This window comes from Rana temporaria, chromosome 5 (assembly GCF_905171775.1).
Source record: "Rana temporaria chromosome 5, aRanTem1.1, whole genome shotgun sequence".
NCBI classification, from domain to species: domain Eukaryota; kingdom Metazoa; phylum Chordata; class Amphibia; order Anura; family Ranidae; genus Rana; species Rana temporaria.
This window is the reverse complement of record NC_053493.1, coordinates 205349851-205374972: the sequence shown is the minus strand read 5'-3', so window position 1 is coordinate 205374972 and position 25122 is coordinate 205349851. Positions and strand designations below refer to the sequence as shown.

Sequence of the window (25122 nt, the reverse complement as noted above, 5' to 3'; positions counted from 1 at the left end):
TGACTATGCTAAACTGCTGAAAGTGATATTTTAACTGTCTACTATAGGTTACTGCACATTTTTGCCCTTTGCAGCACATAAATAAAAATAGACCTTTCATTGCTACCCTTTGAGTCTATCTGTATGTCAGACAAATAGTCAGAAATGAACTGCTGACCTTAGTTAGGAGAGAATATTCCTATTTTTTTAGTCAAATTATATATAAAATATAGACCACAGTGCTGTATATTTAATAAGAGAATAAGAGTGCTTTAAATATGTTTAAGATGATTGGGACTGTTTTGGCATTGGGGCTTGCAGACTCCAGGAACACTTGCCTACATCATTCTGTTAATTACTTTTTTATGCTTCAGAATCATTGTTTATCTATCATTACGCTTGCTGTAGAAAAGATTTTTGTTAATTTTTGAAATGATTTAAAATAAATTGCATTACTACAATGCAAAAATATGGGCTAAACTTAAACACAATATTTTAGAGTGAAAAATAAGCTGTTACAGGGCCTGCAACGATTTAACAGAGGGAATGAGGCAATTTTCAATATAAAAACTGCAACAGATCCCCATTCCCCATCAGGTCGGACCTGTCGTACAGGATGTGAACAACCTGCAGACAGCACACATCCCTCTCACTGATTATACTGCATGAGCAGAGCCTGCAGAGGAATCCTGAGCTTTCCGTTACAGCCAAACTACTCTCTGCGCTGTGTCTGCCACAGACATGACATAGGACAGGAAATAGATTGCTCCTAATTAAGCTGCCTGCACCACTTCTTAATTCCCCCCAATAACTCAAATTAGGTATATTTTTTTCATGTTGTGTATCTGCATATGTAGCCATTTATCAGCTGGGGAGAATGTAGAAAAAAAAGAATAAAGTACTGTAACATATTCTTGGCTGAATTCTCATCAAATCCACCTCAAAATTTTACTTCATCTTAATTGACCCAAAACTACTGCAAAATATAAAGAAAGGCACCGAGGAAAATGTGACAAATTTTTAAGGTTTGAGTTTCTAACCTTAATATTTAAAGGCCCTATTTTGTTCCTTGAAATGCTATACAAAATACTGCGGCATATTCATATAATGTACCATTCTTTTTACAATGATACAAAGTCTTCTCAACTAGTTATACATGGTAGTATTAAAATATTACCTACAATATGTCTGAAATGATCCCAGTACATCTTTCTGTGAAAATATCCTTGCCTCAACATGACTGCAGATCAAGAATGTGGTCTAGGCAAATACAACTAATCAGATTATATACAAGAGGGCAACCATGGAGGTATTTAACGATATATTCTCAGCAGGGGGTCTGAAAGCACAAGTAACCAAGAAACTAGGCTATGCTTTAGCTAGACTATACTTTTTAATTTCAACTGCATCCATTTAACAGTGATTTAAACATTGTGAGTGCCAAACTATATTTTAGCTCATGGACTGGCATACATTATTCCTTGCTTTGGTAATGTTGTCTAGCACAGTGTTTCTCAACCTTTTTTAAGTTACAAACATGTCATACTAACCTCCTCTGTGCAGTTGGTTTTGCACAGAGTGGCCCCGATCCTCCTCCTATGGGGTCCATCAGCGGCACTCCTGGCTCCTCCTCTTCCCGAGTGCCCTGTCCGAGAAGCACTCTCCCTCAGGGCACCTGTGCGGGTGGCGCTCCCGTGTGATGCTGCTGCGTCTATTGACACAGACAGCAGGACTCGACCCCGCCCCCCGTGTCATGGATTTAATTGACAGTAGTGGAAGCCAATGGCTGCGCTGCTATCAATCTATCCAATCAGGACATGAGACATCGGCTGGTGTGCTCGTTCCGGGCGTGGAAAAGACAGGGTTCATGCAAGTAAAACAGGGGGCACTGGGGGGCTGCTACACTAAAGGAGGTTTTGCACCTTAACGCATAGAATGCATTAAGGTGCAAAACCTCAAGTGTTTACAACTCCTTTAAGGCACCCTTTAAAAATCACGGACAATCTCAAGGCACCCTTTAAAAATTAAGGACAGTTTCGGCACCCTTTCAAAAGTATGGACAGTCTAGACTTTTAAATAGTGGACACATATTTAGGCTTTAAAAACAATCAAATGCTGTACTATGACAGTATATTCAAATATATTGCATATGTAAATATTTTGTAAAGTGCAATCTTATTTTCACAAATATACTACTCCTTTCTTTGAACTAGAGCTATTCAAGTGTAAAATGATTGCATTCTTTTAAATTTGCAATCTAAAACATCAGAATACCTACATAGCCAATGTCTCTGCCGCTGCAGCAATAACTTTTTCTGTCCTATCTAGAAAACCCGGTACAGTAATTGCATCATCTTCGGGCAAATCCACCAGTGCTGTTTCTGATATGTCCAATAGTAATTTTTCAATTCGGCACTCCAATATATCTGAGGCGTCCTTACATATCTGCTCTATGTCTCTCAGTGAAGTGTAAACATTTGCAACGTCTGAAATAAAAAAAAGGCATTTTTAAATATATGTAAAATCTTTTAATCACCATTGCTAAATGCATAGTGCGCTCTTGTATACTTTTGTTATTTTAACTTTGCATTAGTGCAGTTAATGTATATATGCTGCGTTGTTTGCCTTGCCTTGTATTGATGGGCTCACATGCTGTGGCTGCAGTTTGTAGTGGCTGGTCAATTCCTCTACGTCCATGTATTGCTTCAGCCAGCCGATCTCTATGCGCCAAGGAGACAGGACAAGTTCCTGTTTCAGGTCACACAGCACTTAAAGGGGTTGTAAACCCTCTGGGTTTTTCACCTTAATGCATTCTATGCATTAAGGTAAAAAACTTCCTGCGATGCATCTGCTCCCCGAGCCCCCCTTTTACTTACCTGAACCCGATCTTTCCAGCGACGTGGACAAGCACAGCAGCTCCAGCCGCTGTCTCGGGTACTCATTGTATAGACTAATAGCGCAGCCATTGGCTCTTGCTGCTGTCAATCAGGCCGAGTCCTGCTGTCTGTCACCGGACGCAGCAGGACACGGGAGCTCGCCTGCACGATTTCCTCTGAGAGAGAGAGCGGCTCTCCAATGGGGCACTCGAGAAGAGGAGCACCACTGAGGGACCCCAGAAGAGGAGGATCGGAGCCACTCTGTGCAAAATCAACTGCACAGCAGAGGTAAGTATAACATGTTTGTTGTTTTTGTTTGGTTTTTTAAAAACAAACCTTTAGATATCCTTTAAGGCATGCCACACCATCCCGTTTGTCAGTGGCAGCAGGTGGGAATTTTGTTGAGGGGGGGTGGCAATCTTCCTCTGCTTGGCGGCAGCTTCCCCTGCTCGGCAGCCTCCCGATCTCCTGCTCTCTACGAGTCATCACGTCGGCTTCTGTTTCCTCCCTCCTCCTCGACAGGATTCTTCTCTTTTCAGCCAATCGTAGAACAGGTCTCACACCCGCTTCTGATTGGCCGGATTGTTAATATTAATTCGCTGTTGTAACACACCTGGGTGGGATCGGGGCGAATTCTCTGTGACCTGAGCCCAACCTATTTTGAACCCTATTCGAGCCTCTGGCTCTAATCAGGTGCTTCAAAAAGAAAAACCCTGACCACTGAAATTAATGTGCCCGATGCCCTGAAAGGGGCTGGACGCATTAATGGGGGCGGCCATGGATAGATTTGTGCTATGCATACATCTATCTATTGCATGGGTGCTCAACCTGTGGCTCTCCAGCTGTTGCAGAACTACAATTCCCATGAGGCATTGGAAGCCGCTGACAGTTACAAGCATGACTCTCGAAGGCAGGGGCATGATGGGACTTGTAGTTCCGCAACAGCTGGAGAGCCATAGGTTGAGCACCCATGATTCTATTGCATATAGGGGGTGGGTTGGCGAGAGGGGACAGGACCCGGGCGCCACTAATGGACGGGCCGTCACTGCCGTTTGTGTTGCACCACAAATGCAGGAGTGCTAATGAATGTAAATGTTATAACACATCATTTAGCTGCATGAGTGAGCTCTGTGTGTCTGAATGCTCTGCCTGCTTGTGTCTACTCATATCTAATTATGGTGTAGCTCTCACCTGCCCAAGCACCAGATTGAAAGAACCAGTGATTGTGGAATATATAGTTTCTTCACAGGGAATGGTAGGTCTTACACTTCAGACAGAGTTAATGCATTAACCTGTGCAGAACCACAATGTTTCAACAAAAACTGAAACTGATAGCACAGGAATGTGAAGATTTACTGTACTATAGGCTGAGCATATAGGGTAACAAAGTACACCATGAAATTAAATAATCAATACAGATCTTATGCAGGTAAATAACATAATGTGCAATTAGGAATGTTTTTAATGCCTGTTTTTTTAGCAAAACTACACTCCCACAAAATGGGAGTTATGGCTCAAAATGATGATCGCAGAATAGCCATGTTTTTCAGTGTTTTTTAACTTTTATCAGGGTTAGATCGTTTTTACTGCTGAAAAACTCCTCTTAAAACCCACTAGTTCTGGGGGGGGGCTTCCAGACAGAAAAACGCACCTGCCAAAAAAACACTGATAACAGCCTGTGTGTGCATGGACACTGGGCAGTTTACTGGCTGCCAAAAAACACATCTGAAGCCAAAAACAGCCTCTGTAAAAAATGTTGAGTGTGCATGAGGCCTAAAGTGTTGTCTGCAAACAAGCTCGGTATACTTACATTTATCAATGTTAAGGGAGGTCCAGGAAAGCTGTGTGAGGCCTGGAGACAGCACCTCCTCAATTTGGGTGATGAAAGGTGACATGAGAGGCTTCAGCAGAGCAGGGATTTTATTAGTAAATGCCTGATAGTCCATTAGCATGTCTTGTAACCTGAAAAGAAAAAAAAACAGTTTGGATTGTAAACATAAGTGATAACGTTTAATAAAAAATATAGCTTTCTGCACACTAAGAGCCGGTTCACACTGCGGCGGCACGACTTCGAGGGCGACTCTGCAAGTCGTCCTAAAGACGACTTCAGAGGCGATTAGCAAAATGACTTCTGTATAGAAGTCAATGCAAATCGCCCCCAAAGTCGTACAAGAACCTTTTTATAAGTTGGAGCGACTTACGTCGCTCCTATTAGAACAGTTCTATTGCATAGAATGGGCCGCGACTAGTCAGGCGGCTGAGCCGCCTGACGAGTCGCCCCAGTGAGAACTGGCTCAGAGGAAAAAATTGCAATGTTTGTAGTTTGAACATAGGTGCTTTGTTGTCACATTTGAGTGCAGTAATTTAGGCATATATTGTGCAAACACAAGACCATACCTGTACATTCAAACACTGGCAGCTAGAAGAGGATGAAGAGGAGAACACATGTATATATGTATGCGCGTTTAAGGACTGCTGCATGTTTATACGCAAAGTCTTTAGAGAACCTAATTTTTTACTCAGGATCTTTCTGCCAGCCTCTATCAGGAAAATTCTGCATGAAAACGTCAGCAAATTATTAAATCCATGTGCAAGAGGCCTAAAAAGTCTCCTAAAGTGTGTTTTCATACTAGCTGACATGTTGACAGGTGCAGTTATCTGCCTGCCACTAGATGGCTTTATTGCCATTGCAGTATGGTAAGGGAAAAATTATAGGCAGGCAACAGCTCCGCTTTTAAGGAAATCTCTCCTCTAGGCATGTAATGGGTGGAGTTAGTGCCCATATAAATGCCAGTGTGGGAAGAGCACTTAGAGAGTGCAGGGCTGAATCCCAAGGAGAAGTGGCACAGATCTTGTGAGGACTAGCTGTAGTCTTCTTGTCTACCCCTGATGTAGTGTGCAGTTTATGGCCCAGATAGGCCTGGACAGAGTCTTCTAAAAGTGACTGATAGTGAAACCTGGGGAATCGTGCCCAAGTCGGACAAAAGTAGTACAGGAAACTTTTTCAAAGTTGAACTGAATTGTGTTGGACGAGTTAAGACGGAAACCATTGATTTATACACGTCATGTGACAAAAGTTGGAGCGCATGTTGCACCAGTGTGAAACAGGCCTAAATGTCAAATAATATACATTTTATTTGCAGTGGCTGTCACTATTTTATTGCAATGACCTCCCTAGAACTTAGCAAGTGTGAAGTACACATTTTTGCCACATAGTAGCCTAGGTATGTAAAGTGTGCTAAATACAGAAATTCTTGTTGCTCAAAGAAATAAAACAAAGGTTCTGACAGATTGCTAAATCTGTACTTCAAAAAAAAAAAAAAACATTTCTTGTTGCCCAAAGCAACCACTGGGATCCCTACTGTCATTTTTGAACATGTTTATTATATCTTTCAGTGAGTCAGAGCTGGTAAGCTTTCACTGAGAGATAGGAACAGAATAATACAACTATTATACAGGATTTATATAGCGCCAACAGTTTGTGCAGCGCTTCTTTACAACATGGGGGCAGACAGTACACTTACAATACAAATCAATACAGGAGGGATCAGAGGGCCCTGCTCGTTAGAGTTTACAATATAGAAGGGCGGGTCAAGTGGAACAAAAAGGTAATAACCGTGGAGGATGAGCTGATGGAGAAAATTAAAACACAGTTAGGTGTGGGTAGGGTAGGCTTCTCTGAAGAGAAGGGTTTTCAGGGAACGTCTAAAAGCGAATAGAGTAGGAGATAATCGGACAGATTGGGGTAAGGCATTTCATAGGATTGGAGAGGCTCGTGAAAAGTCCTGGAGGCAAGCATGGGAAGAGGTGACGAAGGAGCTAGAGAGCAGGAGGTCTTTAGAGGAACGAAGCAACTATTGTACCACTAACTGGGAAGTCCAGAGACAATAGGGTTTATTTACTAAAGCTGGAGAGTGTAAAATCTTGCTCACTTCTGCATAGAAACCAATCAGATTGCAGGTTCTTTTGCCAAAGCTTAATTGAACAAGCTGAGGTTAGACGCTAAATGGTTTCTACACAGAAGTGAGCCTGATTTTGCACTCTCCAGCTTTAGTAAATAAACCCCAATGTTTCAGGAACATGGTACCTGTTTATACAACACATCAAGTATAACAAGTATTGATTTGCCTATTTACACGTTTTTTTAGATTTCATTATCTCTTCTAGATTACAAAGCATACACGTGTGCAAGCTAACAGAATATATGGGAACAAAATCTAACGAGCTTCAATGACACAATTAACCAAAAAGTTTAGGAAACAAGAAACAAAGTTTGGTATTTGTCTATGCAGCACAGTTTATTTAAAAAAAAAATCTAATATTTGCAGTGCTTTCTACTGCAATTCTGCTCAGCTGATGTTGGGTACCAAATTTTAACGTTTGTAATTTATTAACTCTTCTACTGTATTGCAAAATAACAGCATATGTGGGAGCAAAATCTAACAACCTGTGTCAGGACAAGGTCATCCAGTGGCCAGGGCAAAGACATCAAACTGCGCCCCGTTCATGATGTGCAAGCTTAGGGGATCCTACACCCAGCAGTCACTGTCACTTCTCTGGTCAGCCTTGCGACAGAAGGAAGTTGCCCCATCCCTACAGTAAATCATTGCGCCCAGAGCAACCATCCCTCCTACACACCCCTTGTCCCGGCCCTGCTAACAATGCTCAGTGCTATAATTAATTATAAGTATTGCCTTGTACAAATGACTGATTTTCCCGTTGGGAAAACTGCCATGACAGCTTTTGGCCAGGAAAACCGACCATGTGTATGCTCCATTGCAGTTTTCCCGATAGGAAAACCGCCAGGGATACCGGCGGGAAAAATGAAAACACGTTCTCTTTTTTTCCTGCTGGGATTCCCAGCGATTTATAAGCCAGCAGTTAAACCTGCAGAAAACCTGCGGAGGAGCATACACACGGCCGGGTTTCCCCACCAAAGCTCTCATGGCAGTTTTCCTGCCAGAAAACCTGGCCGTGTGTAGGGAGAAAAAGCTACCGAGCAGGTTCTCGGTTTTCCCGGCGGACTTTTTACCACTGGGAAAACCGATCGTGTGTACAAGGCATATGTATATGAATCACAGCAAGTATAGCTTTAATTAAAAAAAATAAACATTTAAAATATAATACTTGTAGTGCATTATACTGCAATTCAGCAACTTATGCTGTTTACCATTTATTTTTAATTTTTTCTAAATGTGATTGATCCATGTTGTCTTTATTGATATTGTTTCCAGGTTTCAGAATCCTTTGTAGGCTACAAAACACACACACACATGCAGCAACATGCACAACATGTGAGCTCAACCTCTTACGAGGTACAATGGCATAACGTTTTCTTTAGCTTTAGCCCTTAAAAAAAAATAATAATAATAATAATAAATGAGATTTTTACATGGAATCAGCATCAAGCTACTCCTGTGCTGACTGCCCTTAGCTCAGCTCATAGGGCTAGTTATTGCTTGAAAGACCAAAAATAACTTTTCTTTAGGTTTGCTCTCCTAACAAGAGTCTCCAAAGTCACAAGTGGAACTGACAGATTCACAGACAGTGCTGTGCTCCTGGCTTCCTGTCAACTGCTAGAACAAGCCGAGTTATCCAGATGAGATGTTACTGTGCTCGTCCCCAGTGGAGGCCAGCAAAGAAGACAGAGTGCTGTTCAGCCCAGTGACCTGAAATTAATTGCAACACTTAGGGAAGTCGCTTTTTCTTCAATAATATTTGTAAACCTGGTAAGTACAGGTCAGAGTTTTCACTGAAAGTCTGCAGCTTTCTTCCCCTTGGTTGCCCACGTCAAGTATAATCAACATCAAGTGGTGTTTGGTACGTCACTAAAATCAGCAGCTCTACGTTCTACTGTACCTCTAAGGGAGAAGCAGTAAGGCTTTTTTAATCACAATTATATTATAAACACTTTATTAAGATCATTTTTTATAAGGGAATAATTAAGTGATATAGAAGCAACAAGTAGATTTAAGACCATCATTTCAATAAAAAGCAACACTTTCTGTTAAATGTTTCATCAGATGTGAGCAAGTAAAGCAAACTGGATAATATGGGACACCGTAATCTAAACATTTGTGCTGTATTGCAAAAAAAAAAAATGATTGTTTCAAATTGTGGATCACCAGTTTTTTGTTTGGCAGTAAAGTGTCCAAGGACATGCTATTATTGCTTCTGGTACATGTATTGTTGTGAAGTAGACCTTAAAGCGGACGTTCAGTCATTTTTTCAACTTTCCATCCAATAAATCTTCTGCCCTTGTTGTTTTAACTTTAGATAGTAAAACTTTTTTTTTCTGCTAGTAAATACCTTATACAGCCCACTTCTGGTTTTTGTCTCGTCATTAGCCTAGGCTTATGACATCATGTACAGCTATTTCACTTTTGTAAGAGTTTGCCAGGAAGGGAGGGGGAATGAGTCATAAGAGGGCCAATGGGAGCTGTAGAGCCAAAGGTGTGCCTCTGTGTAAATCTAGGAAGTGAACAGGCAGCAGCTTCAGCTGCCCAGAGTTAAAATGGATGCAGCCTGACTTAGTGGGAGGAGATTTCTGCAGCATATTTGTTAAGTACAGAATCACAGTATATATAAAATAATATGCAAAGTAGTTGGAGGGAAGCTTCAGAATGGCAAAGATGTTTTTATTACAAGTTATGTGAGCAGACTACAGTTCCTCTTTAACCCCATCCAGTGCAACTAAAACTCTCTCCTGTCTATTTTTTTTTTTTTTAATACACTTTTGGCTAACCCTTAGCACTGATCACGGATAGCACGATCATACACACGATCAGAATTTCCGATGGAAAAAAAGTCAGACAGACTGTGTATGCCCCATCAGAGAAATTCCGATGAATTCCATCAGAGATTACATAGAGAACATGTTCTCTTTTCCTCCGATGGAATTCCGATGCGAGTTTGGCCGGGCTGAAGCCCGATGGTGTGTACAGGGCATTAGCCTTGTCATGTTATGTGCCATGTTATGCTTTCATGGTATAAAGACAAGAAATATATACTGTAGATATGCCACGCTGTCCTGTCACCTGCAAAATAATATTACTATCACAATTAGAATACAAGTTTTTTTTATCCAGTAGCACCTGAGGAAAGGGGGGAGAACCGTCAAGAAAAAGGTGCTTTCATATTTGTGTCTTTAGAAAATATGGCGTGAGACAGCTCAGAGGTGTAAGCGCACAACAGTACTTACATAGAGGATTTTCTGTCCTCACTGATAACAAAGTGAACAGAAAACAAAGCAGCAGATACATTTTCTCTACCTCAGCTAAGCAAAAGTTTGTACAGCAAATCCATCACACTACAGAAAAGTAATGTGCTCAGGTACTCGCCTTAGCTTTCTGGGAAAATAATGTGATGGAGAAGAAACTGCTAAAAGCCAACTGTGAGCCCCTAGCTAAATGTGGACATGACACTCTTGTATTTATTAACAACATAAGACCATTTTTCCCTGTGAAACGATCGGTAAAAACCTAATCATAAAATAAAGATGATTTTAGCCATATGTAATCGTCAGATACCCAACTCCAAAAAGGCATGATTGTTCAACCAGACATATGGAAATTCACCCAGGATGCCATTGTGTAGCATTAGAAACAATATAAAGACTGTCTTCGAAGATGGCCAAAAGTTGTACATTTAAACAGCAGGCAACAAAACTGCTTCATTTCCCCTGATGATTACCAGATGCATGTAAACGGCAAAAGTAAGTGGCTTATGTGTTCTTTCCATTTGTAGTACAACACTATGGTCAGGCGCGGTTGGCTAAAACCTACAGTTTTAGCATATATTTAAAGTGCGATTCCAAGCAACGTGAGCTACTAATACAGTACAGTAATCACAACAACTGTTCCAAAGGCAACTGATTCACATAGCTCCTAACTGTCCCTGATTTGGAACAAAGTCCCTCTTTCCTCCTCATTTGTCCCTCATTTTGGTCTGATTTATATAGTTGTATATAAAATGCACTATTTATCCATCAAAAAGTTTTTCACAATCCTAAACCTTTCATCCAATTTCTAAAATGCTGCATTTGTAAATTTTACAAGCCAGTAGTGGTATAAAAAATGTAACTAATCTTAATCTTCATGGGGGAAGTGGCAGGGGGGGTGTCCTCTGCCTACATACTGTTTCTAATAGGTGTCCCTCGCTCCCATCCTAAAATGTTGGGAGGTATGGATTCATTCAGTTTACCTTAACCACTTAAGGGCCGAGCCTCTTTCTGAGATTTGGTGTTAACAAGTTAAAAACATTTTAGCTGCTCATGTATGCATTCACTTCTGCGCGTGAGCTTGTCGGGACGGGTCGTTTAAAAAAAAAAAAAAATCTTATTTTTTATTCTGACACTTTAAAAAAAAAAAAATGGGTTACTTTTATTCCTATTATAAGGAATGTAACCATGCCTTGTAATAGAAAAAAGCATGACAGGTCCTCTTAAATCTGAGATCTGGGGTCAAAAAGACTCATATTTAGACTAAAATTCAATAAGAAAAAGTGATCTTGCTGCGTATCTGAAAAAGGACCGCCCGCTCTTGAAGAGGGTACCAGGGTTATGGTAGCTAGCTGCTACCTTAACAACGATATTCCTCTTCAAAGTAGCGACGTACAACGACTGTGGGCGGTCTGTAAGTGGTTAAAACAGACCTTCCCCTCTCTCAGTCAAAAAATGTACTATTTTTAATCCTTATGCTGCTAGGATTAGGACATAGGTAGGAAGGTATATCATATTTACTTGTTTTAAACGTTTTCAGTTGCTTCCTGATTTTCAACAGAAAAAATACACACATCCCCCTAATAGCGCTGCAACATGGTATAGCGACACAGTGATATCTATGAGAAATAGTATATGAAACCCAGTGCTGCTGTCAACCACTTGGAGAATGGGCAAAAAAACATACAAACAAAAAAACCCTTCTTTCTCTTATCGTCTATGGACAGACACAGCTCCTTAACCACTTAAGACCCGGACCATTATGCAGGTAAAGGACCTGCCCATTTTTTGCGATTCAGCACTGCGTCGCTTTAACTGACAATTGCACGGTCGTGCGACGTGGCTCCCAAACAAAATTGGCATCCTTTTTTTCCCACAAATAGAGCTTTCTTTTGGTGGTATTTGATCACCTCTGCGGTTTTTTCATTTTTTTGCACTATAAACCAAAATAGAGCGACAATTTTGAAAAAAATTCAATATTTTTACTTTTTGCTATAATAAATATCCCCAAAAAATATATAAAAAAAACTTTTTTTTCCTCAGTTTAGGCCAATACGTATTCTTCTACAAATTTTTGGTAAAAAAATCGCAATAAGCGTTTATTGATTGGTTTGCGCTAAAGTTATAGCGTTTACAAAATAGGGGATAGTTTTATGGCATTTTTATTAATATTTTTTTTTTACTAGTAATGGCGGCGATCATCGATTTTTTTCGTGACTGCGACATTATGGCGGACACATCGGACACTTTTGACACATTTTTGGGACCAGTCATTTTCACAGCGAAAAGTGCTATAAAAATGCACTGATTACAGTGAAAATAACAATGGCAGTGAAGGGGTTAACCACTAGGGTGCGCTAAGGGGTTAAGTGTGCCCTAAGAGAGAGTAATTATTACTGTAGGGGGGCGTGGAGGGACGTGTGAAGTCACTCTCTATAACAGGGAACAGACTATCAGTGACACTGCCACAGAGAAGAATGGGGAAGGTGTGTCTACACTCACCTCTACCCGTTCTTCAGCTCCTGTGACCGATCGCGGGACACCAGCGGCGATCGGGTCCGTGGGTCCCGCAGGCACGGTCACAGAACTTCGGACAGGGTCGTGAGCGCGCCGCCAGTACCTGTACGTGCCTGTGCCCGGCCTGCCATTGTGCCAACGTATATCGGCGTTAGGCTGTCCTTAAGTGGTGAAATCTTTACAAGTGGGTTATGTTCCTGTTCACAGGAGAGGTCCTCTCCAGTGAACAGGAACATAACCCACTTGTCAAGATTTAAGGAGCTGTGTCCGTCCATGGACGACAGAGAAAAGGATTTTACAGTACAAAAAAATCCTATTTTCTCTTATCGTCCATGGACGGACACAGCTCCTTAAATCTTGACAAGTGGGTTATGTTCCTGTTCACAGGAGAGGACCTCTCTCCCATCTTCCTGCTCTGAGTCTGAGCTGTCGGTGGCCATAACGCTAACTGCGCTGCTGCCCGCTCCCTCACCGTCTCCTGCGACCATGAGGTGACTTAGGATCTAGGTGGGGCTATGGGAGAGGAACTTCTAGAAGGAATTGTTGGAGGTTTAACCTCTGCAATTAATTTGAGACCCTTAGAAGGTGGTAGCCATATCATCCCTCACGGATCCAACATTTTTTGCATAAACTGCATCTGACCAGTCTGTCAATGCAAATTTGGCATAGCGGTTCTGTGTATTCCAATGGTATTTTGGTAGAACACTTTGCACACCGCTTTCTGGAAGTGTGCACCCAGTGACACTAGTAACCCCCCTGGTAAGCCCCAGCTTGCTAGTACACCATCACCATCTAGCTGCTGTCCCACTACAACGGATACAAAGGTCACCCACTGGTGCCTACATGCATCCTGCAGCTGCGTCTACGTGTAGCAACACCAGCGTGGCCATCCTTCCTCCCTGCGCCTTTAAGGGAATGGACCAGGTCCTCTGCGCATATCCCCCCCCCCCCCCAGCTTGCCAAGGGGACGCTGCATCGCCACCTCTCTCCACGGCTCAGAGAGGGGATGGATCCAGGACACCTCCCGCCACTGCACAAAGGAGGGTTGCCTGTGGTCTGTAACCCGAGCTCCTCCACCAATAAAAACGGTAAGGATGCACTCACCCCAGCACCAGAAGCTCCCAAAACATCCTCCTTGCTGTAGTCTGAGACCCCTGCCCCAACTTAGCCCTTGGGAGATGGAGCCCCTCAGTGTTTCCTCCATCCGGAGGAGACATGTTGCCAGAGGACCTAAGACTGATCAGGGACCGCCTCTTAAAGAAAATTAAAGGCAAAGTGTTTCCTTTGTGTGAGGAGGAGCTCCATCTCTCAAGGGCTTACCTGGAAGACTGGGGGAAAAAAAAATGATTTTAACTTGTAAACAAGTTTGGAAAATAGGCCCGGTCTTAAAGTGGTTAGTTGAGACAAGTACACACTATAGAGGGATATGCTTTTCATGTCAGAGGTTTAAGAGCACTTTAATCATTCTTTAGTTAATCTTTTCTCCAATTTTTTTGGTTGTGAGTACAAGAGGAGGGCTCACATATGTAAACACTATAGTGTTTACAGCTGTGATCTGTATCTCTGTGACAAATCACAGCAATCACAATGTACAGAACCTCTCAAATAAGCTCTTTACACAGCGTCTGTGAACCTCAGGCATTAATACTATAATACTGTCCTCTCCAAGGTAGGTGTTCTGTAGTCCACATGGAGAACTGGAAACAATGCTACCTGATAAGAGTCAGCAGAGGCAAGGCATAATTTAAAGTGATTGGAAAGATTTTTTTTTTTTTTTATAACAAACATGTTATACTTACCTGCCCCCTGGCTCCCGTGTCAATAGATTTGATTGACAGCAGGAGCCAAAGGCTGTCTGTCCAATGAGGGCCCGCTGGGCTCGTTCTCGTCGCTGGTACCTTAGGGTTCTGGCAAGAAAAAGGGGGGCGCTGGCTAACTTCGTAAGCTCAGAAGATTTTTCACCTTAATGCATATGCATTGAAACTTCACAACTCCTTTAAGATTTCTGGCAGGATCAACAGTTTTTTTAACCCATATGTCGCCTGGTTGAAGGAGTTATACTCGGATAATGCCAGCAGCTACAGGCATAGGTGTGCGCAGCCTTTGGCATTAGGGTGTGCACCCCAAAGCTCAAACACACTCTACCGATCACTCACGATCTTCATTCAGAAAGGGAAGGGGCCGGTAAATGGCATATTTACTGGCCCCTTCCCCTACTCATCCTATAGCATCCACAGCAACAACCGGTGGGAGAGGAGGGAAGCCAGAAGTGCTGTGGGGGGAAAGAGGGGGAGCCAGATCAGTAGGGGGAATCTGTTCTGCACAGGGTGATTAGGGTGTTCCTGGGCACACCTGGCACACCCTGTGCGCACGCCTATGGCTACAGGCATCATCCCAGTATCTTTCTGTTCAGCTGGCGATGGGCTAGAATATAAAATCAATCCTAGTGGAAGCCCCCATAACAACCCCCCCCCCCCCCCCCACTACCACCTTCCTCCGCTGGCTGGCCATAGAAATTATTTAGGACTGGAAAATCCCTGATCATCTCTATGGTCCAAGAAAATCAGAAGTGACTAATATTTTGTCACTTCTGGTCTTGGCTAATGTACCAGTCTGTGAAAGCATTGCATAAAACTGATCTTGGTCTGATCTGATGCATTTAAGAGCAGAGGACAGATCTGGGGTCTAATAGATATCTGTAAATAGTACCAGCCACTGCCCATGCTATGTTGTTCATCCCTTGTAATAAAAAAATTTAAAGCACCCCTTTCACCCCCACGCACAAAGGCAAATGCATACGTATGTCACAAACACATATGTAAATGGTGAGGTATATTGCCATGAATGTTATAGCAAGAGAAATAGTTCTAGCACCAAATTGTCTGTGCATCACTAAACTGGTACCCTGAAAAGGATTGTAAATCATTGCCTATGGAGATTTTTAAGTACCGTACTTTGGTACCATTCCACAAGCAATTTTAAAGTGTGACATGTTGGGTATCTATTTACTCAGTGTATCGTGTTTTATATTTTCCCAAAGAATTGGGTATTATCATGTGTTTTTGCGCATTAAAATTCACTTTGTTCACAAAAAAATTTAGTTTGAAAAATCACTGCGGAAATACAGTGTGACATAAAAAATTGCAATACCCATCATTTTATTCTCTAGGACCCCTGCTTAAAAAATAAATAAATAATTGCCAAGTAATTTTCTAGTATAGTATAGTATTTGAGAAGTATCAGAATTGGCCTGGGGCTGAAGATATATATATAGAAAAACACGTATACGAGATATTTAACAATGGGAGCAAATAAGAAACTGGTTCATTGTTAAGATTTACTAAGTAGAGTCTTCATAGTGCAGTGTGCTAGAAATGTTTAGACATCTTTGTGATCTGTCAAAGGAGGTTTGTGTATATAAGTATCTCTGTTTAATATTCATACAGATACTTTACCCCGCTTTAAATCTAATATAAGTCTAAAGTCAAAAATATATGTTTCCCCTCTAGAAACTGCAATATACCATAAATATTCATGAAAATCCCTGGCATGTGTTAATTACATTCGTTCAGAAAATGCCTCCTCCAGTAGACTGTGTATTGTCATCTACTTAGAAATCACCAACAGGCAGTTTTATTTTGCTGACTACTAGATGTGGTTCTGTGCCTTTGCTTTTTTGGGGGGGGCCTTTTGACACTGCAGTTTTTAACTGTAAAATGCATAAAATTTGAAATGACAAACTGTGGAATGTTTAAATAGATGACTTTATATTTATTTTGCTTCTTCTCTTGCATTTTAGGAAATCTCTAGGGGAGCATCTGTTACATACAGTATGCATTATGTAACATTTCATATCGTCATGACTACTATTAGCCTAATAGTAACAATCAAACATAAATCATAAATGATGTGGTCCACACAAGCTTGTATTTTAGTATAACATGTTATAAGTAAGATAAAGTGTTAAAAAGTTAGAAAAATAATAATAAATGTACAAGTACTTACTTAATTTGTTGGACTTTAATTTGCTGCTCTCTAGTGGCAATGCTGTGTATGACATCTGGCACATCAAAACCCATTTTATGCAAGTACTTTGTTTCATAAAGCACTTCTAGGATTGATGGATCCAAATTAACGAATAACTCCTACATATAAAACAATCACTTTAGACAGAATACATACATACATACACATAGTATATTAAAAAAAAAAAAAAAAACAACACAAACCGATTAATAGAAAAAAAGGAAAACATTTTTACATGGCATATGCAGTTGTAAGGTTTCTATGTTCCAGAGCTCAAAAATAGCTGTAAATACAGTACCGTAATAACTGGGAAAACTTATAGGTATTGGTATTGTGTTTCACCATTTTATATTTGTTTCAGCAGATTTTTATCCAAAACAACTTTTTTTTTTTTGCGATGGAAAATAGCACATAAACCTTGCTATTCCGCATCAAGGGGGAAACAAAAGCAGGGGTTTTCTATTAGCATGCCGTAGCAGTATTAGTGCACTTGCAACAAGAAAAATTTAAGTACTGTCTGATACTTTTTTTATTTGCTCATCTACAATTTCAAGACAAGCTTTCGAAGTGTACCCCCTTCTTTAAGGTCCTAGAGTACTGCGTTGACCTTGAAAAAGGGGACACATCTTAAAAGTTTGGAGGTTAGTGCAAATAAAAAAAGTAAGCCATTAGCTTGCTGAAATTTATAAACGGTCGATGGCATTGGGAACATAAAATTACAGTAGATATAGGGCCTGTGCATTTTGCTTTTGACATCAGTTTCAGATGCTTCTGTGATTCCTTGACAGGTGCATTCAACCTCTTTTTGACTTAAGCCTCGTACACACGATCAGATTTTCCACAGACAAAACATCAGACTTTTGTCCGAAGGGCGTTGGCCATGAACTTGTCTTGCATACAAACGGCACATAATTGTTGGCCAACAAACACGAACGTAGTGACGTACTACGTGACATTTTAAGCTCTTGAGCGCCACCCTTTGGGCACCTTCTGCTAATGTCGTGTTTGGTGAGCATTGATTCCAAACATGTGTGTTTGTACTTTGGACTTTTGTACACACGATCTGAAAATCTGACAACAGACCGTTGTCCGCAGAAAATTTATAACCCTGCCATCCAACATTTGTCGGCGGAAAGTCTGACAATTGTCTGATGGAGCGTACAAACTGTCGGATTTTAGGCCAACAGTCTGTCATCACACAATTTCCATCGGAAAATCAGACCGTGTGTACGAGGCTTTACTCTAAGCTGCTTTTGCAATTATATAGACTTGTATGGGGACAGATCTGAACAAACAGCTTGTGTAGCGTCCCCTGACCCCCAGTATCAGTGAGGGCTGGCATTTCAGTGCTGGTTCCTAAAAATGGTGGGTGTGTATAGTTGCAGAAAAGATGGGCGCCAGTCACATTTAAAATGAACAAGGTGAGTTTATTGCTCACAACAACAAAAAATGCAGGAAGAGAGGGTTAGGGCACAGGACCCCCTTAGGACAGTAGGCAGACAGATTAGCAGACTCCAAAAACAGCCAGGTAGACAGCAATACAGAACAAGGGCCTTAGGCCTGCACCCAATATTCTGTATCTATGTAGAAACCGCTATCTCCTTGGATGAGTCCCTCTTGATGCTTTCCCAGCCTCTCCACAGTGCCCGGCTTGTGGAGGAGTAACCTCTGGTACTACATCTCAGAACTTCATTCCTTTCCTCATGCCTCCAAACAACAAGGCTCCCTCTGGCAGAGCCTCCCTTGTGCCTCCAGGCAATAAACTTGCTCTCTCCGATCAAGCCTCAAGCACATGACCAAGCCTTAGACTCCAGGCCTCATCCAACTCCGCTGTTTCTCGCACATCCACTCCAGGCCAAGGCCTGGGTGGGAGGTTGCAGATCACCTGACTTCCTCCATATATATACTCTCTCCAAGCATGCTCAGTGGCAATGAATCTCCTACTGATTGGCTGAGAGAAATATGCATGTAGCACTACCCCCGAAGGGGCTGCTGGTTAGTTTTGGGTGGCATGTTACCTATATTCCTTCGCCGTCTAGGGTATACGATGAGAGTTGAGAAGAACTGCAATGTGCACACTTTAGGTGTCTTTCTGTGCTTTATTACCCAATGGGGTAAAATATTTAAAAGTAGTAGTTGAAGAGGTAGAAAGAGTAGTAGGTTCAGGTGCATAACTTTGTTCGGAAACAATCCTGCTTCCAGTAATAGAAATGTTGTCGCCACCCTAGCCAGAGTGGGTATAGTGCACCTGGATAGGCCTCTCTCACCAGCCTAGTAGCCAGAATGTCACATGGAAACTTTAGCAAAGTCTCTGCCACAGACTTTCCCAAAGGCGGAGATGTATTCGGTCCAGAATCCTTCTCAACACAGAATTAAGCACCCGGATCTCTCTTGAATAAACTTGTGGACTCAGAACTGACAGGCGACCATCATTCAGCCCCCAAGTAATGGTGCGTCCTTTGATGAAGGCCTCTCCTGAGATACCAGCCTCGTGCTCGGTGCTCTCCAAGACAGGTTCTTCATTGGGTGGCTTCCTCCCTCAGGACGGACAGCACAGGACCACTCTGCGATTGTAGACCCAGTCTGACTACCAGGCCTATTTAGTAGAACATAACCCCCAGGCCAACGTGGTCCCGGAGCCAGGAACACTTGAACACACACGCACCCCCGGCCATGAGGGCCACACACGGGGGGTGGTGGGACAACAGACCAGCGGTCGACGACCATGAACCAATGACGTCTGTCCCTTAAGTACTCTCCCCCAGCATGCACAGCGAAGCGATCAACCCCCACTGATTGGCTGCCGAAGAAAAACACCCAATACGCCCTGACTCGACTGCCGCCACCCTTGGCCTGGGGTGGTACCAACACCCCGGACAGCAATAGTGATTACTTACAGTACAGACATGGCTGGAACAGAGGCCCATATTTGGTAAAACAATACAGCCAGAGGTAATGAAATCTCTGACCACCCTCTAAATTTAAGGCAGCGCCAGCTATGAAAGTAGCAGGGCGCTACATGCATATTCATAACTAGCTTCACTGTAGCTCATCATACTAATTGCAAAGGCAACGGTGCCACCTAATGACAGAAGGGGGGAACCCAGCTAAACCAGGCTTAGGAGAAAACCCAAATGATTACAAAGACTTCAAATCAGCTAGGTTAGTTACCACCTAGCACAGTTAAATTTACAAGTAGCCTTGGTTTAAGGCAAAGTCCCTTTTAAAAAAAAAAAATCATACTTCTACGATGTTCCTTTATCAAGAGAAAAAAAAACTGCTTATGGAATTATGTTACTTTGATATATATTATAAAAATTGGATAATACCTTTGTTTCTGGGTGCCTGACCAGCAAGGATGCATGCAGACCAGTTTTGGCCAGTTCTGCACATTTACACCATCCTCTGTAGTACAATAGCTCAAACTCAACAAGGACGGAAGCCATTTTGTTGTAGCTTCTGATGATCTTTTTCATTTCTTGTCCCTATAGAAGTAAAATAGATAATTTATGGTATATGGTTAAAGTTGTAGTTTACTATGTGCACACGATATTGGTACTTGATAAGCAAACTGAAAAAGCAGAAGTTGTAAATAAAACAAATAAATACAGCTAACAAGCAATTATTGCCCACTTCCTGAGCAATAGTGGTTTAAATACTGGGGTGTCAGGCTATACAACCCCTGCTTGATTAAAAACCTGCTCCCCATTCCTTCCTCATTATTCACAGGTACTAACCCTGTGCTCATGCTATTTAGCAATAAGATATATCATAATAATTATATCAACAAATAGTCATTGCAGTTTAGTGAGTAGAGCCTATAGGCCAGGCCTCAAAATTTCCCCTCGCCCACTCGCATTTTGCGAGTGCAAAATAGTTTCTGGCGAGGAGCTGGGAGTGGGGGGGTGCGGGTACCGCCGGCATGCGGGGATTGATGGGGAGCCGTTCTCCCATCAATCACCCTGGGGAAGAGAAAAGCCGCTGGATTACATAGCTGATAACCCGCTGTTACAGCTTACTTTACAATGCGGCTCCCTCCACTCCCCTCGCGGTTACACACAGCCCCGCCTCCTGACCCCGTGCCTGTATCATACAGACAGAACACGTCCCAGCATTGGACTGGCATTCTGTCAATCTGATACAGGCACAGGGTCAGGAGGCGGGGCTGTGTAAAGTAAGCTGTAACAGTGGGGTATCAGCTATGTGGGGCGTCACTAAATGGCGGCCCGCGGTCCGGTTTCCGGCCCCACTGGCCATTCTACCCGGACCGCAGCCTCGCCTGTGTGTCTCTGTCGCCGGCGCGGCAGGTCTGTGCCTTCTCTGCACTCCCCCCTCCCCACACTGCCTGTCTGTCTTAAGCATACAAACAACATGAAGCACGACCGCGCTGGACAATGGGCAGGACTTTTTAAGTTGAAAAGTGTGTGATTGGTTGCTAGGCAGGGGGCCGGTCCCAGCAATAAATCACTCACTTTTAATGGGTCCCGCCCATTGTCCAGAGCAGCCACGCTTCATGTCCTGTGAGAATAAGGTAGGTTTTCTGTGTGGAGGGGGTGTGCTGTGCAGTGCAGGACAGGGCTTGGGTTTGATATTGAGAGAGAACTGTGATGGGGGGAGTCAGTCTGCGATGGGGGGGGGTCTGTGATTTGGGGTGATCAGTCTGTGATGGGGGGATCTGTGATTATGGGGGGGGGTTCAGTCTGTGATGGGGTGGTCTGTGATTGTGGGGGGTTTAGTCTGTGATTGTGGGGGGGTTTAGTCTGTGATGGGGTGGTCTGTGATTGTAGGGGTTTGTGATGAGGCAGGAGGGATGTGATGTAAGGGGGCGACACTGATGTAAAAGGGGGTCTGTGATTTCTGCACTGGCAAAACACAGGTCTCTGCAAGGGCAAAAGAAAACAATTGTTCACACTGCAACAGCGCCCCTGCGTGCTGAGCAGTGTGGTGCAAAATGCATACTGTTTTTATGCACCGCAACTGATCTGTGGTGCATAAAAATTTATGAAATGTATTTTGACATTTCAATAAAGTCGAAAGAAAAAGAAGCACAAAGTGTGATGTGTGTGGGTCTTAAAGGTGTGTAATCCTGCAGCTTTTCTCTTCTCGATGGCAGAACGGCTCCCAATCAATCCCTGCATGCCGGCGGTACCCGTGCTCCCCCCCACTCCCAGCTCTTCTTCCCGTGGGGCCATCCTCTGCACAGGTGAGCAGAGGCTACAAAGTTTGTAAAGGCTGCTATGGTGGGCAGAGGCTACTATGGTGGGCACAGTGGGCAGAGGCTGCAATGGTGGGCAGAGGCAGCAAAGGTGGGCAGAGGCTGCAAAGGTGGGCACAGTGGGCAGAGGCTGCAAAGGTGGGCACAGTGGGCAGAGGCTGCAAAGGTGGGCACAGTGGGCAGAGGCTGCAAAGGTGGGCACAGTGGGCAGAGGCTGCAAAGGTGGGCACAGTGGGCAGAGGCTGCAAAGGTGGGCACAGTGGGCAGAGGCTGCAAAGGTGGGCACAGTGGGCAGAGGCTGCAATGTTGGGCAGAGGCTGCAATGGTGGGCACAGTGGGCAGAGGCTGCAATGGTAGGCACAGTGGGCAGAGGCTGCAATGGTAGGCACAGTGGGCAGAGGCTGCAATAGTAGGCACAGTGGGCAGAGGCTGCAATGGTAGGCACAGTGGGCAGAGGCTGCAATGGTAGGCACAGTGAGCAGAGGCTGCAATGGTAGGCACAGTGGGCAGAGGCTGCAATGGTAGGCACAGTGGGCAGAGGCTGCAATGGTGGGCACAGGTATGGCTGCACTGATAAAGTTTGTAACTTAATTTGGCATAAAACATGTGTGTCATTTCATGAGATAATTTGAGGGCGTGTTTAGGGGCAGGATTAGGGGTGGTGCAGGGTAGGGATTGGTTGGGTCAACTGGTGGCGAGTAACCCTTAAGGCCTGGCTAGTAGCGCAGGACTTGACATTTTGAGCCCTGCTATAGGCAACCCCTTCTTGACTGTTTATATCTGTATTGTGGCCTCAATTTTGGTCAGCAAATTGCAGCAATACATGACTAATATTTGGGTCCGTTCATATAGCCAGTTATTTTTTTTCTTTAAGGTTAGATCCCATAAACCACAGCAAAATAACATAATCATATTACTTAAATTAATTTCAGGGGAAAAAAACACCAACTTTTGGTGGTTTAGAATGATACAAAACCAGGCTTTACATCAAAAACACAAAGTCTAGGGAAACTTAGACTGTAAATAATGTACAGTTCTGCTGTGACATCTAAAGTCCATGTGCCGATGTACCAATAAAGAGTAGACAAACCTGCAAAAGCTCCATTTTTGTTTTAAGAAACCTCATCGGTTGGTCAATTTTTCTGTACAGTTGCCGAGCCCACATAATTTTCCCTGTTATCTACAGACAAGATTAAAAATAAAAATAAATTAATCTTCCATATCTTGAAACAATTAAAAGAATATGATGCTAAATTATAAACTTGTATTAAGCCATGCAAAATTCTTAAATATTAGTATTGTACTTAGGCATTGTGTGTACTCACCGGGGGTACATTTCGAAGTGTTGGAGGGCTGTCTTTATGCTTCTGGTAAAGTTTTCGCACCATATCCAAGTCTCGACTGTATCTCTGCAGTACTACCATATACTTTTCCCCAAAGTCAAGATGGTTCTTTCCAATTCGCTCAAACTTAAGCAGCAGATTTACCATCTGCTCAGTCTAATTAGAAAGAGAACAAAATTACCATTTAATTTGAAAAGCTTGTAAGTTTTAGAGTATTTCTAGATATCATTCAAAAATAAAAGAAGAAGAAATTTTGAAAAGTCCTGTGATCATTTATACTTAAATAAGGTGCTAGAAACAACTGGTTGTTTTGTTTCCATCTGTAGGCTCTGACTTGTTACCAGTCAGCCACCCAACAAACATAGGAGGTAAAAATATTTTAACATAAAATCTTAAGACCCCTTGCACACTGGAGCCACGGCCGTGTCAGCGCTGCTTTGGCAACCTCTTTTCGGCCGCTAGCAGGGTAAAAACGCCCGTGTTGCAGCGCTTCCGAATTGCTTTTCAGTCAATTTGAAAGTGCTGCCCATTCATTTCAATGGGCAGGGCATTTTGGGAGCATTAAATACAGTGCTCCCAAAATGCCCCAAAGATGCTGCTTACAGGACTTTACCCAATTTACCGCAAGCACACCACCCTGTGCAAAAAGTCACACTGAAATAAATGGGAGGCTGTTTTTCAAGCACTTTACAGGTGCTATTTCTAGCGCTAAAACCATCTCAGTGTGAAAGGGGTCGAAACAGAGTGGTAGAGTAATATTTTCATGTTTGTCACATGTCTACAAGGGCAAATTAGTAATGCAAACCTAGCCAAGTGGTGTTAAAAAGGCATTTAGAGACGGTAAGGGCTTGTTGCACATAGAAAAATATGATTTTTTTCATCATACTTGACTGTAAAATCCTTTTCTTCGAGTACATCATGGGACACAGAGTCAGGCTAATATTCATTACCTGCTGGGACATCCCAGAGCAATAGCCTTGAGGGGAGGGTCACACCCTGCCAAATAATAATAACCACCAGAACTTTATACGGCAGCCTGCAGTATACTCAGGCCGAAAGCCGAATCCTTGGCTGCCCGAACACCCACTTGATCAAATTTTGTGAACGTATGCACTGAAGACCAGGTAGCAGCCTTGCAAATCTGAGCCACAAATATCGGATGATGAAAAGCCCAGGAGGTTCCTATACCCCTGGTAGAAGGAGGTCTCACCCGAAAGGGGGAGCTTTAGGTTTCAGACCATAGGCCTGAATGACCAATTGATGGATCCAAAAAGATTTTGAAAGAAAGATTTGGAAGCCGCTTGCTCCTTATTGGGTCCCTTTGGTAAAACAAAAAAAAAAATAATTCTGATCCTCGGATCTCCGCAGATCTAGACAAATAAACCTTGACTGCCTGGACAACGTCCAAAGAATGCAGTCATCTCTCTTCTGCCGAACGAGGCGGAAAGAAAGAAAAAAGGCAAAATAATGTCCCATTTTAAAATAAAAGGCTGACACCACTTATCAAAAAGGATGGAATGGGTCGAAAAACGACCCTGTCATGGTGAAGGATCAAATATGGTTCCGTAATAGGTTCAACTGGTTGTTTCTGTAATACAGACAGTACCAAGTTAAAGTCCCAAGTACACGTTGGTGACCTAATAGGGGGAAGCAAGACAGTTGCCCCCTGCATAAAGGTTTGGATCAGTGAATGGGAGGCTAAAGGCCTTTGAAAGAATACTGATCGGGCCGAAACTTGACCTCCGATTGTACTCAAAGCCAGTTTGACTTCTACAGCAGACTGTAGAAAAGAGAATTCTCCCAATCGCGTATTTTTGTGGATGCCATCTTTTGGCTTCACACCAAGCAATATAAATCTTCCAGACTTTGATAGATTTTTCTAGTGACAGCTTTTGACTAGGGTAGATATCACAGGTCCTGAGATGCCTGGTCCTTTAACACCCTGGC

The 25122-nt window shown here is 42.8% G+C and overlaps 1 protein-coding gene across 1 annotated transcript in view; it reads right to left on the bottom strand.

Annotated features, from left to right (window-relative positions):
- Positions 1-25122, bottom strand: part of LOC120940565 (dynein heavy chain 5, axonemal-like) — a 445728-nt gene that overhangs the window by 325782 nt on the left and 94824 nt on the right. Inside the window, exons 17-22 of the mRNA XM_040353506.1 lie at positions 23158-23331; positions 22923-23012; positions 19947-20102; positions 16597-16736; positions 4666-4817; positions 2258-2465 (exon numbers count right to left, since the gene is read on the bottom strand). Of these exons, the coding sequence (XP_040209440.1) occupies positions 2258-2465; positions 4666-4817; positions 16597-16736; positions 19947-20102; positions 22923-23012; positions 23158-23331 (920 nt within the window). The remainder of the gene's footprint in view (positions 1-2257; positions 2466-4665; positions 4818-16596; positions 16737-19946; positions 20103-22922; positions 23013-23157; positions 23332-25122) is intronic.